Source organism: Alligator sinensis, unplaced genomic scaffold (assembly GCF_000455745.1).
Source record: "Alligator sinensis unplaced genomic scaffold, ASM45574v1 scaffold1219_1, whole genome shotgun sequence".
Classification (NCBI taxonomy): Eukaryota; Metazoa; Chordata; order Crocodylia; family Alligatoridae; genus Alligator; species Alligator sinensis.
In genome coordinates this window covers 497,181-512,277 of record NW_005842599.1, presented here as the reverse complement: position 1 = coordinate 512,277, position 15,097 = coordinate 497,181, and the positions used below count along the sequence as shown (strand labels likewise).

The 15,097-nt window shown below is 41.2% G+C and overlaps 1 protein-coding gene across 1 annotated transcript in view; it reads right to left on the bottom strand.

Annotated features, from left to right (window-relative positions):
* ZC3H13 (zinc finger CCCH-type containing 13) overlaps window positions 1-15,097 on the bottom strand; it is a 64,769-nt gene that overhangs the window by 24,935 nt on the left and 24,737 nt on the right. Inside the window, 4 exon segments of the mRNA XM_025214723.1 lie at window positions 1,399-1,709; window positions 9,649-9,846; window positions 11,236-11,396; window positions 12,170-12,309. Of these exon segments, the coding sequence (XP_025070508.1) occupies window positions 1,399-1,709; window positions 9,649-9,846; window positions 11,236-11,396; window positions 12,170-12,309 (810 nt within the window).

Below are 15,097 nucleotides of genomic sequence, written 5' to 3'. Positions count from 1 at the left end.
GGGGGGGTGGGGGGCGGGGCAAAACTGTTTGCAGCCTGCCTCCTGCTTGCTGCAGCTGCCCAGAGCCCAGGCTGGCTACAAACATCTGTGCCAGGTTCATCACCTCCGAGCCGGGAGAGGGGGAGAGACGGGGGCTGCGCTGCCTCAGGCCCCTCCCCCACTGCCCATTCCGAGGCGTGCCTGCACGCGCCGGTGTGGAGCTGATGCCGGAGCCCGGCACAGCTGTTTGGAGCTTCCTGGCTGCAGCCGGCCTAGCTCTGGGGAGCTGCTGCCAGCCGGGATCCCGGGCTGCTCCCGGCAGGCAGCTGGGATGCTGCAAGCCCTGCTGGGATCAGCTCGGGCTCCAGCAGCTACCCAGAGCCAGGGTAGCTGCTGGCAGCCACAGAGCCCGCTGTGGGGCAGAGACCTTGGCTAGGGGGCAAGGGGCAGTAGGGCATCCTGCCATGTACCCCTTGCCTTCATTTTGTTTTTCTGCCATCCAGGCACTTCGCACCGTCCAAGGTAGGCATTGTGGTGTTTTTCGGCACTCTGGCAAAAAATGTTGCCTACCCCTGGTCGACAATATTAAATCTCAAGTATCAAACAAAGAAAGTCACTTAAAAAAAACCAAATACCCTACCAAATTGGGTTTCTGGCCCAAAAGCACAATCCACAGAGATCTGCAAAGGCACAAATTGTAGCTATATGCTTTTATAGCTTTAAAAAAAATAATCTCCCCCATGGATTTGAATTTGTGATCCCACAAAGTATGAAATGTAATGGTTTACAGATAGAATATATTCAATTACTTCTAAATGTATCAGGAAGACCCATCATAACTTTGGGACAGGAATAATGATCCTTTACAGGACACAGAGATCAAACACTTTTCTTGTGGTAGTTTCCCCTTTTCTCTATTATGTACACACATAAAAAATGGAATCTATGGATGCGACCATGCTACTGAATTTTATGTTCTCTACTTATGCTAACCCCTGACTTACCACAGCATGCTCCTGTTTTTATGGCTGGTCTAAAAAAACAAAACATCTAATGAAAGTGTTTTTCACATGACTTCTTTGGGACAAAATGGCATTTTTGTTCATCAAAAATTATCCAAACGGGACCGATTTCTAGTTGAAGGATTGCTATATTCTTTCTTTGCACACAATCCACTAGTCTTCATTAAAAAAACACTGGAGTGAGCAATTAGGGAGGGTGGGATGTTATGCTTATGGTCCTTGTGGAAAAGGGGGAGCGCAACAGTTACTTACGACTCTAGGGCTTCCTCTTGGCCTCTTGCTGACTGCTTACAAGATGACTAGTACATTTACCAACTTTAGGTTTTAAAATGTTTAAAGTCGACCACATTTTGGAGGCAATATAAAATATTTGTGAAATATGTATTCTCGATCATACCATCTCTCCTTTCGTGGCGTCTATCACGCGATTGTGAAGTTCGGTCACGATCATGCCTTCCCTTTTCTCTCCCAGGAGATCGATGCCTCGAAGGACTTCGCTTCCTCTGAGGAGAAGAGGAAGAACGCGGGGGATAAGGAGAGGACGAATGCCTCACTGGGGGGGAAGCTGTCCTTTGGTAGGATGGAGAAGGAGTTCTTTTGCGGTGTGGAGAAGGGGAGTGTCTTTGAACAGAGGAGCCTGACTGCGATGAAGAAGAATGATGTCGAGAGGATATGGGAGAATGATGCTGACCGGATGGGGAAGCAGACCTACAGGAAACATCATTAAAAAGTCACATATGTAGCATATTATAATAATATAAGGAAGTGGGGGGAGGGGTTATTATTATTCTACTACTACTATTACTTCAATGTATAGAACGAAAGAAAAAGAGTAGGCATTGCTACATTCTTCCCTTTTAATCCACCTAAGAAAAATAATGCCATGTTATTTCTACAATATTTTAATCGATCACCTCTCATGCTTATATATAAATAGACTGTATGAGATGGTTAACTACTTGATGCTCACAGTGAAAACTTTAGATCAGGGGTGTCAAACTCATCTGGCCCTGGGGGCTGGATGAGTAGCACAGGGCTATCTGTGGGCCAGATAAGTAGTGTTGAGCCAGTGGAGCTGTCTGGTGAGGGTTTTTGCATGCAGCACATGTACCAATCCAGCCCTCTGTGTGGTGCGTGCAGTGCACATGCCAGTCCAGCATTGTGGGTGCTGCATGCAAGGACCAGATCTGGCCTGACTCCACATGCAGGGCTGGTCCAGGCATGTACCGCATACAGCACGGGCGGGCAATTATTTTGGGCAAAGGGCTGCTTACTGAGTTTGGGCAAGCCATCGAGGGCCACATGACAGGCAGCCAAGGACAGATGAATATTAATTTTCTAAATTTTTTAGGGGCCCTGCGGGCCAGATAGAATGGCCTGGTGGGCCACATCTGGCCCACGGGCTGCATTTTGCCCACCCTTGGCATACAGCATGCCAGATCTAGTCTGAGACCTGTGGGCAGTACTGCAGGCTTCACAGGCCAGACTTGACCCGACCGTGGGCCATATATTTGAAACCCCTGCTTTAGATAAATCAAGAGCACAATCATTTTCAAAAAACCTACAGATTTCAGAGCAATACGGCACAAATGAATAGACAAAGCACTTGATTAATCTGAAACATTTTTTCTCAGGTCTGGCCATTTTATTCATCAAGGTCAAGATTTCATGGTAGCAAGACAGACAATTTACACATTTTTGCTTTGCATGCACTTTTATTTAGGTACATCATAGGTATTGTCTCTGTCTGTGGTCTGTAAAGCTGGCTTCTTATTTTTGTATTTCTGAATTCTATCTATTGGACATGACTAGGGACCTACCGAATTTACGGTGGAAGTGGGGTACACTGCAGCTCCTTTAATCTTGCAGGTTCCCTCAGCGTGCCCCTCCATCACCGATTGGTGGAGGGGCCACCCTTGCAGCTTGCTCCTGATCGGTGGGGAGGTGAAAACTGTGGTTTTAAATGTGGCTCTGTTTCTGCCTCCTGCCACTGACTGGCTGAGGGGCCCTGGCGGCTCCAATGCTTGTTGCTAACTGACAGGGAGGCAAAAAACACAGCATATTTAAAACTGGTTTTCGCTTCTCTGCTGATAAGAAGGGTGTGGTGGGCCCCTTTGCCAAACAAGGGGGGGAAGGGGCACACAGGGAACATGAAAAATTGAAGGAGCTGCTGTGTACCCCACTTCCGCCGTGAATTTGGTAGGTCCCCAGGCATGACCCATCACTGTGACATCCTTCTTTGTCTAAGACTTTAGAAAAGTTAGGCCTCAGTGCTGCAAACTCTTACATGTAATTCAAGTGAGGAAACAGAACTATTCATCTACTTAACATTAAGCAAACAAAGGAGTTTGCAAGAGCAGGGCTCTTTAGCGAGCAATGATTCAGAGCTGCTCACCTTAACAAGTTCTTAAAAACACAGAAAATTAGAACAGGCTGTTTTTTAACACTTCTACTAGAGTAAAGAAATCTGCATCAAAAGCTTCAACTGCCTCCAAAAAAGATACAGCTTGACTAGAAATTTTCTTGCCATGCTACGAAGAAATCTTGTTTGAAGTCAGAACTGTTTAGGGAAACAGAAACTATGCGATTATCCTCCCACCTGCGAGAGGGTGAAAAATTATGTTTGTGAGTGGTTGCCTTGGCTGGAGCTCGGGAGGCCTGTCTTCGCCTTGCAGCAGGCGGTGAATACTCTCTGGAAGGGGAGGAATTGCTGCCAGAATGATCTGCAGGACTAGGAGAACGCTTCTGTCTATGGGAGCCTTCAGAAGGATCCCTGGGAAACATACAAGTAGCAGCTTGTTCAATATGCACAATATGGCGTCAGTACATCTCCATGAGATTAAAAACAACCCCAAGACAGCACCTGTGCTAAAAGATAAAGAATTACTTCTGATAGAATAATTTGTTCATTTGTGGTTTCAGATAAGAAATTACCTCCATCATACAGAGCTGAAGAAATATCTACATAATTTATTGTCTTATTTAGTTCCAGAAGTATCTCATTAACTGTACTATACAATGCAAGACTGAACACCCTTCTGCAGCTCTGACATTTGTATGATCAGGATTTTTTTTTTTATTGCCCTCATTTAATAACTTCTGTAAAGTCAGAAATTTACTGAAACCCTGAAGTGCACAGACAAGTTTTCAAATACTAATCATGGTTCCTGGAAAGATGGAAAGATCTGATACCATCTGCAACCATCATTTCCTTGTTACAGACCCTCAGAAGAATGTGCTATAATTTGTCCTCAGTATTAAGTATCTTTAAAAGAAACACAACACATAAAGAACACTGCCCTTTTTACAGAAAGCTGCAGCCAGTACCTTGGAAGTACCACTGCTATCAATTCATCCCAAAAGGACAAGGAACCAAGCACAGGCTATTACATTAGAGTTGCCTCAAAGCTAACTAAATGAGTACAAGGTACTGATACAGTGGCATTTCTATTTGGATAAATGCAGAGCTTTTATTTTATCAACTCACAATGCATACAATTTACAGGTTTTCCTAAACTCAACTGTCACTACACTAAATACATACTTAACATCTATTTTTACACAGAATACATACACACACTATCCATTCATCCATAAACCATCTATACATAAAACCAGATGGATCTAGGGTTTGGGGAGAACACAAGTAAGCATGTATTTCGTTTTAAATGGAAACCTACAGACAGAAAATTCCTCCTAATCTGCAACCTAAATTTCTTCTGCTGCAGCTTGAGGCCGTTGCCCCTCATTCTGTCTCCTATGGCCGCATAGAAAAGCCTGTCTCCATGCACTCTATAATTGTCCATCAGGAATATGAAGACTGTTATCAAGTTCCTCCTTCCCCTCTGTCTTCTCTTCTCTAAACTAAATAGCCCTAGCTCTTTCAGCCTTTCCTCACAAGTCATGCTTCCTAGGCCTCTTAATTATTTTTATTTATGTTCCTTGGACTTTTTCCAATCTGCCCACATCTTTCTTGAAGTGTAAGGACCAAAACTGGACACAACGCACCAGACAAGGCCTCACTAACGATGATCAGAGTAGGAAAAAAGTCACTTCTCTTGATCTGCAAGTGACATTCCTGTTAATACAGCCAAGTATGCTGCTGGTCTTTTTTGCTACAAGGATCATGTCCGGCTTATGATTTACTATAACCCTCAGATCCTTCTCTGCAATACTGCAGTCTAGCCAATCATTTCCTGGTCTGTATTTGTGTATGCAATTATTATGTCTGAAGTGCAGGACTGCACTTGTCCTAGTTGACTCTCATCTGCTTGACTGTGGAACATTTTTCCAGTCTATTCAGATCACTGTGGATCCTACCCTCCAGAGCGTCTGCAACTCAACCCCACTTGTGAGTCATCCACAACTTGCTAAGTGAGTACTCAATCCCGTTGTCCAAATCATTAATAAAAATTTTAAGCAACACCAGATTCAGGACAGAACCATAAAGAATGCCACTTGATACCTTGTCCCAACTTGACACTGAGCTACTGAGGACTACTCATTGAGCATGATGATCCAACCAGTTATGTATCAACCTTACAGTACTTGCATCTAGTCTGAACTTCCTTAGCTTGTTAATAAATGTCACAGAATCAAATAATTATAGAAAATTAGGCATTGGAGGTCCCTCCACATTTTGGAGGTCATCCAGTCCAACCCCCTGCTCAAAGTAGGACCAGCCCCAACTAGATCATCCCAGCCAAGGGTGTCTAGTCAGGTCTTAAAAACCTCAAAGGCTGGAGATTCCACAACAATATGTGTAGCCTGTTCCATGGCTTTACTACCATCCTAGTGAAAAAGTTGTTCCTAATATCTAATCTAAACTTCCACTGCTGTGACTTGAGACTGTTGCTCCTTGTTCTGTCATCTGCCACCACTGAGAACAGTCTAGCTCCATCCTCTTCGGAACCACCTTCCAGGTAGTTAAAAGCTGCTATTCAATCCCCTCTCAGTCTTCTCTTCTCTAAACTAAATAAGCCCAGTTCCCTCAGCCTGTCCTCAGAAGTCATGTGCCCCAGCCCCCTCACCTAAACATGTCAAGCAAACACCCTAAACACACCAGAAAGCTGTAATTTACAGCCAAGCTCTCCAATACCACTGAATTTGCAGCAAGGAGAATACCTATGATTGACACCTAACAAATCTCAAAAAGGCCTTCAGCCAGAAAGTGTAGGTCGTAGCTGTGTTGGTCTAAGGACATAGGCAGACAAGGTTCTTTGGGTGAATCTGATATCTTTTATTAGACCAACTGAAATAGTTGGAAAACAATTATTAAGCAAGCTTTCGGGTTCAAAAACCCTTCATCAGGCTAAGGAAGTCTCTGCAGTTGGTGTGTGCTCTTCCTGGATGGAATGAAAAGTAAAGAAGCCAGTCTAATGTAAAAAGTCCCCGGGTTAAGGAATAAAGGAAGGCAACAGACAGCTCTCTGACACCACCTACTACAAAGAACTACAAGAAGATCCTACTCCCCTTTTCACCATGAAACTCAACAATACCATCAAATCATTTCCATCAAGACTAAGAGAAAAACTACAGACCTTGATCCCCCCTACTACCTAACCCGGGGACTTTTTACATGCTCCCTAAAATCCACAAACAAGGGAACCCTGGCAGACCTATCATATCCAACCATGAGACCCTAACTGAGGAAGTATCAGGTTTTGTTGAATCAATCCTAAAACCGCTCATCACCCACAGAGCAAGTTTTGTGCAAGACACTACAAACTTTCTACGGAAACTTAAAAACACAGACCACCTTCCCAGCAACACCCTCCTAGCCACCATGGATGTTACCGGCCTATATACCAACATCCCGCACCAGGATGGCATCCAAGCCTGCCTTACATATCTACAGGAACAAGATTACAACTCAGAATACAGACCCCAAAGATATTACTGACCTTATACACTTCATCCTCACACACAACAATTTCACTTTTAATAATCAACACTTCCTCCAGATGATGGGAACAGCTATGGGCACCAAAACGGCCCCACAGTATTCCAACCTTTTTATGAGCCACCTGGAAGAAGACTTCCTCAAGAACTGCACCATCAAACCCTTGCTATACTTAAGATATATCGATGATATCCAGAATGATAAAATACAGACCACGTTATACAAGAAACCCACAGACCAACATACATATCTGCACAGAACCAGCAATCACCCTAAACACACCAAAAAAGCTGTGATATACAGCCAAGCCCTCAGATACCACTGAATTTGCACTGAAGAGAACACCCGGGATTGCCACCTCACCAATCTTACAAAGGCTTTCACCCAGCAAGGACACTTCTCCAGAGAGAGAGATTGCACGTTTGAAAGAGCCACCCAGATACCACGTGAAGAACTGCTGCAGTACAGAAACCCTTCATCTGCTGGCAACCCTCCTACCAATGCAGCCCAGGCTGCCTTTGTTGCGAAGAAGGCTAACGGCAGACTGTTGGTTCATATTCAGCTTATTGCCCACTGTAACCCCCAGGTCCTTTTCTGCAGAGTTGCTGCCTACCTTGTCCAACCCCAACCTGTAGCGGTACATAAGACCATTCAGTCCTAAGTGCAGGACTTTGCACTTGTCCTTATTGAACCTCATGAGATTTCTTTTAGTCTAGCCCTCCAATTTGTCTAGATGTCTCTGAATCTTAACCCTACTCTCCAGAGTATCTACTACTCCCCCCAGCTTGGTGTCATCTCAGCTTAAACTTGCTGAGGGTGCACTCCAGCTCATTTTCAGGTCATTGATAAAGATATTAAACAAAACTGGCCCCAGGACTGATCCCTGGGGCACTCCACTTGATACTGGCTGCCAACTAGACATCAAGCCATTAATTACTACCCTCTGAGCAAAATGATCCAGCCAGTTTTCTATCCACTTTACAGTCCATTCATCCAACCTGTACTTCCTTAGCCTGCCTGTGAGAATTTTGTGGGAGACCATATCAAAAGCCTTGCTAAAATCAAAGTATACCACATCTGCTGGTCTACTCACATCCACAGAGACAGTCATTTCATCAGAGAAAGCCATCAGGTTGGTCAGGCATGACTTTCCCTGGGTGAATCCATGCTAACTGTTCCTAATCACCACCTTCTCCTCCAAGTGCTTAGAAATGGATTCCTTGGGGACCTTTTCCATGACTTTTCCAAGGATTGAGGTGAGGCTGACCTATTTGTAGTTCCCTGGATCCTTCTATTTTCCTTTCTTAAATATGGGCACTATATTTACCCTTTCCCAATCATCTGGGACCTCTCCTGATCACATGTTTTCAATGATGGCCAGTGGCTCTGCAATCAAATAGGCCAACTCCCTCAGCACCCTTGGGTGCATCCTGTCCAGTCCTATGGACTTGTATATGTCCAGGTTTTCTTAATAGTCCCCAACCTGTTCTTTTGCCACAGTTGGCTGCTCACCTCCTTCCCAAACTGTGCTACCAGGTGCAGTAGTCTGGGAGTTGATCTTGCATGTGAAGAGTGTGAAGCTTTATGTACCTACAATCCTTCCCACCGGCCCCAAGAGCATGGGAGGAACACAGGGCCTGGGAGGCAAAGGTGAGGAGAAAGAGCCAAGCTGAAAAATACGGGCTGGCGGCTCCACATTCATGTGCCCACATATCTATCTATGCATGGCAAAGCATGCTGCTGAGAGCATGGAGGCGGCCAGTGTTGGAGTGGGAGACAGGGAGCAGCTGGATGTACTGCTTATCCCAAGGTATATATTTGGGTGCCTAGCGTTGGATAGGAGGAAGAGCAACAATTGTTTCACTCCTGGCACCGGCGGCAGGCAACATGGCACATTTGGCGGGATCTTGCAGTACCCTCAGATGCTGTGGGAACCCTGGTTAAGAATCACTAACTCTAGGCTGTTTGACTCCTTATCTTTGCTGTTAACTGCACTCGTCAACTGTTAGCTGATCCTATTTATTAAGACTGAATTAAAAAAAAGGCACTGAATACTTCAGCCTTCTCTACATCATCAACTAGATTGCCTTCTGCATTCTGTAAGGAACCCACAGTTTCCTTGGTCTTCCTCTTATTCTTGACATACTTGTAGAATCCCTTTGTATTGCCTGCTGTCCCTTGCCAGTTTATTTCAAATTATGCCATGGCCCTCCTAATTTTCTTCTTGCATGCCCATGCAATACCCTTATACTTTTCCCTAGGGGATCCTGCCCAACATTTTCTGAGTTTTTAAAGTCTGCTTTTCTAAAGTCCAATGTCTTTATTCTGCTGCTTTTCTTCCTTCCTCCCCTTAAGATCTTGAACTCTATCATTTTGTGGTCACTGTCATCCAAGTTACCATCCACCTTCACATTCTCAACTAACTTATAGTATTAGCATGAACCAGTGACAAAACTGGACTGGACCACTACGCAAGGTCTTACTCACTAATGGAGAATATAATGGTTATTTCCAAAGGGCATCTAGCCAAGTTATTTCTTTTTATTAAAGTGACAATGCTATTAGCTGTAGTTTATTAATCCACTATCCAATGCCTTTATGACATTTAATGAATTCAGAAAAAGTTGGCAGCAAGTCAGGTGTAAACCCCTCTATATTTAGTGCTCTATGAACTGTAGCTCAAAAGCAGACAACCTAAGCCAGGTTACATTACTGTTAAAAACCTAATAATGCAACATAACCCACCTCTGCTTCTCTTTTTTCTCCTTGTGCCTTTCAAAATCACGTCCTCTTTCTTTTCCCTCTCTTGTTTTTTCTTCTAAGCGCTCTTTTGCTTTATGTTTTTCTTTATGTTTCTTTCCCAGGGGAGCTTCCTCTTGGACTGGAGGGGGAGGACTGGGAGTACGAGGCCCTTTCTTTTTACTTTGGTTGTTTTTTGAACTCCTAAATATAAATAACCAGAAAATAATATTTGAAAGAGTAATGAGTATTTTATTTCATGATTTAATTAGTACTGTTGCTACTGAAATTATAGGGCAAAGTGCTCTGTAGCTTTTAGGGCAGACCTCTCTAGGCCATTAGCAGACACTGGCATCTATAACTGAACTTAACTGAATTGTAAATTCAAAAAAAGAAAATTCATGTCAAGTTTTCCTTTGAGGTACTGCATGGCCACTTCAATTTATAACCCTTATTTCTGAGTCAGGCTTGCAACATCTGGAACTGTTCCCAAAATACAATGCCCTTGTAAGCCTGCATGCATCAAAAGGCAAAACATTTATTTTACAGTCTGCCTGCTTAAACTCAAATTCTAAAATTTAATATACCAGTCACCCACACAAAATGAACTGCAGGATCAGTGCTTTGGATTTTAAGCAATTTGGACTAACCACCTCTCATTCTAAAGCAGCAACAATACTTTTGAGTGTGTTATGAACTAACATTTCTATTACTTCCACTGTTCGTTACAAGAAAATAAAACCTGTACCTTTACACTGATATGTATTTTTCATACAACTAAGTCATAAATATAAATAGCAGCAGCCAGATGACACTGCATAGACACCAGCAATTTTTTAAACTTCTTTTGCAGAGTAAATAAAATATTTTGCCTCATCTATGCAGAACTTGCCACAAAGAAAGGGTCTGGCAAATACAGGTATCTGTGCTTGTAGTGGGGTTGTAATTTTCTTTACATCTAATGGAGCCAAAAATTGATTCAGAAGTTCTGAAGTCAGCAAAGTCTTAAGACAAGTCTTAGCTGATTGATTTTAGTGGCAAGAAGCCCAGTTGTAACAGCCTATGATTTTTGCCTAATATTATCACCTATCTTTTCTCCTTTCCCCAGTCCAGTAACTCTACAGGGTGCTCCTAGAATCTAGAATATCAAACAGTATTTTCCTAGCTAGCAATATGCAGTTACAACAGAACACCTGACTAGCCAAATTTAAGAACGTTACTTCTGGTTAGGATGAACTCACATTTAACAGCTATTTAACATCCTCTAGTGCAATTTTATTTTTACTTATTTAGATTTCTCTAGCTCCTCTCAGCCTCCACACCTGTTCTGATGTAAAGTATAACGTTCAATGCAAAAATCTAAACATTATTATTACATTAATTAACAGGCACCTATATGTACTGACATGCCCCAAAGATTATGTCTGGCAAGAAGTTACAGTTTAGACACTGACAGGTATGCAAAGTCAGACAATCCCCATCTAAAAAAACAATGAAAAAACTTATACCCAACTAATTAGAACATGAGATGCTTCATGATGAATGAATAGGTCAACGTGAAACATCCTCTTCCGTATATGCCTGCATACTGACCTCTGCTGGTCCAAAAGTGGTGAAGACACTGTAGAAGCCTTCTTCTCTTTCTTACTTGCTGAAGAGGAAGATTTGGGACTAGATCTTCGCTTTGGAGATTTACTAGACTTTCTTGGTGAAGGTGATGGTGATAATTTAGATCTAACCACCTCTGGAGAAATCTTGAGAGAAAGGAAAAAAGTAGTCTCAACTGCAATTATAATCTTAGTCTTGATCCTCAAAGACCTCATCTGATGCTCACATGCATCCTGAACAAGAAATGAACGCTAGCCATCATCCAAACTTTAGATTATGATAACCAATTACCTCACCTTAGACATACCAACCATATATTTTTTCCAAAATAATATATCTTAGTATTATAATGTCTCTAAGTGATGTGATGCGTAAAAATGCTGTGCTTAAATGAATGAATGATATAAAATGAAATTAACTGATGCTCAAGCCTGCTACAATTCAGATTCTTACAAAGTTATCACTTATCCTGAAAAAAATCACACAAGATTAACTTACAGCTCAAATTCTCAGTCTTCTGGCTTCTCCACCCATAACACACAGACTTCAAACCAGCACACACGTTCCTCTTACGAGCTACCTACCAAGTTTATACTTAGAAGAAGCATGAACAATGTGAATAGTAAAGGCATGAGGAGGGAGGGAAAGCAGTGGAAATCAAGACTTCAAGCCTGACAAGTGATTTTGAGACAGAGCATATAACAATGTAGTTCCTTCTTTCCTATTTGTCTCCTTCCCTACATACAGAAAAAAAGTCAGCTGGAGTACTGTCCTGATTCCAAAGTCATAAACAAGAATACTTCTTTATCACCTGATTCATAGTAGCATACAGAGGTTCCAAACATGCATGAAATAATTAGGGGGCCATGAAATGGCTGTTGGCAAGCCACAAGAATGTGTTCCTCTGCAAAATACAAACCTCTTTCTTAATGACTATTTCCTCTCGCTTCTCCATGTTTTCCTGTTCCAGCTTCATTAGTTCTCTTTGAATCTTTTGGCGCTTCATTTCCAAAGACAACTCATGATCATAATCGTAGTTAACATCTCCATTATCAGAGTCTTTATTAAAAAAATGTGATAGGCAATATATGAAATAAGTAGTCTTAAACGGGTATACTTAACACAAGACATGTAGGTTAGCTATTTAACAAGCAAACATACATATAGGGACCTCAACAAGCCAAAGTCTGATCTCTGGTATAAGTGGTGGAAATCTGGAATAACTTGAATAACATCATGTAACTAGAATATCTGATTTATAATACCCTTATCTTGGTTGCACAAAAATAAGATTTTTTTGGTGGCAGATTTACATAAGGTAAGAAGGGAGAAAGCAAATAGGAAACTATTTTTCCTCTTGTTTACTTTCTAGTCACTAAACCACTAAAAGAAACTGAAATCATAAAAACCAGAATGTTCAATTTCAGCAAACTCCAGCACAATATCAATGAGTTCTCTTTGATGAGGATATTGATTTTGCTCAGTGGAAATATTTCAGTGATTCAGACTTATTTGGAGGTTAATTGTAAAGAAATGTGGTTTTTATCCTTGTTTCTTTATTATATAAATTAATTATATACTAAAATGTACTTGAAGAATACTGGATTTGTTTGTTTTTACTTTATAAAGTCTTATTTCTTCTTGATTTTTATATTAGAAATCCAAGTATAATCTCCTCAGTCTTACTTGGCAGCTTACACTTGGAAGACAATAAGTATAACATCATTGCCACTATGAAAGTGAAAGCTTATTGAAGAGGGAACCATTTTTTCCTCTGTTTAAAAGTATTTTTATTTGATTTTCATTTGTTTAACATGCTAACATTTACATTCATAATAGCACCATGGAATACAATACTTTCTCCATATCATAGTCAGTTAGCATTACAGTTCAAAGAGCTTCATAGCTCCTTTGGCTGAAAGACTGTGAGTACAGGTAAGATGTAGAATGTGTAATCACACAGCAAATCAGTGTTATATTGGGTTCATCAGATCACCATTTAAAAATATTTTCATATCATTTTATAATGCAGATTGTGTTTAACAGTGACGTAACTAAGAATGCTCTAAGAATATTACCGCACGGTCTGAGTATGTTCCAATAATATATTTAAAACATGACTAGCATTTGGCAATTATAGTTTATTCTTACTAATCCTCTCCTTGTACGTAAGAATTTCTTTAACATTCTATTCAAATACGGTGCGTAAGAAACTGCTGAACACCATATTTACTCGCATACCATGCTCGCCTTTTCCCCAACAATTAGGCTTCCAAAATTAGGGTGCATGTCTTAATTGAGGAGGCTGTTTTTTCTGCCCAGAATAAAAGCATGGAGACACTGCAAAATGGCTACTGCTTTTTTTTTTTTTTTTACTTTCCTAATCTCCAGCTCCTGTGTGGAAGGAGGGGGCAGATTTCAGCAGGGTAGATCTGGGGCAGGTACAACGATAACCTCACTTGGATGCCTGCTGCAGGCAGCAGCAACTGTGGTATTACTATTTAGATAGCACAGTGGAAGTCGATTGCTTTTATGGCTCAGATAAACTACTTGATCCCTCCTAATCACTACTCACTCAATAGGTGTTAATGGCCTCATCTACTTTTTTAATAGTCTTGATTTTTCACTAATCAGGCTACCCTTTCTTTGTCAATTTTGCTGTCTCTCTCATCCTACTTCGCAGGCCCGCAGGCTGTTTTTAGCTCTTTTCAAAATCTCAGATCCATCCACAAAGTCCAGTCTTCAGCAGCAGCTACAATCTGTTTTTGACTGAGCAGGGAAGGGAGGGTGAGGAAGCTGAAGATTAAGGTTTGTCCCTGCTCTGTGTAGCCAAAACTGTGGAAAAGTATTTTTTTCTTCATGGTGCCCTTCAAAAAACAAGGTGCATGTCTTGTCTGAGTGCATGTGGCATGAGAGAAAATAAAGTAATGTTAACAAATAAAAGAAATGTGAGCACATTTTAAAGAAGTAAATAAGATACCTGCACAATGAAACTCTTGCAGTGAAGTCATACCCTGTGTAGTATTAAAATTATGTCCAATTCTGCTCTACTACAGATAATTTCATTCCACCTGAATTCACTATAAGTTCCATTGTTCCCTGTTGCCCTGCCTCCCCCCCGCCCCCGATTGTTTGAAATCTGTCACTTGGGTCAGGGACAGCAGGTTTGCTTTTTTTTTTTTTTTTTTTTTTATATAATACAAGAAACTTTATAAATCTTTTAATTAAATGATCACTGCATTTGCCTGCTTACTCAGAACTGGCTTCAGGATGTATTATTTCAAACATCAATTGTCTATGTTGTTATAAAATAATGTTAAGGATTCCTAGAAGGTAAGAAATTTCTTTGCTTTAATTCTGCATGAAATTATTTTAAACTACAAAATTAGTTTAAAATATGTATTAACGCACTTGATCTTAGCCAAAAGGCCGAGAAGCAAATTCTCAAATCAGAAATGCATAGTAGGTGATCACTATCGAGACAAACTCCCAATCGATTGAACACTCTGCCACAGCAGTACATGAAACATGCCAACAGTTCTATATTTTATCACTTCAAAACCATTTTTAGCAGAAGAATGATTAAATCCATATTGGAGTAAATTTTCATCAATAGTTTTAACACAATTTACATACTAGAAACATATGCTCACTAATGCCCTGTAACTATCTCCATCGACAGATTTAAAATTAATAGAGTTCAAAAAACCTCTCTAGCAGAAGGACTCTCTTTACTCTGTACAATGCCTATGGAATGGAGCCCTAATCCATGATAAGAGCTCATGCAATGGTAACAAAATCATCATCATTGCTACTATAAGAATTACGCCAGAATAGCGATCTCATT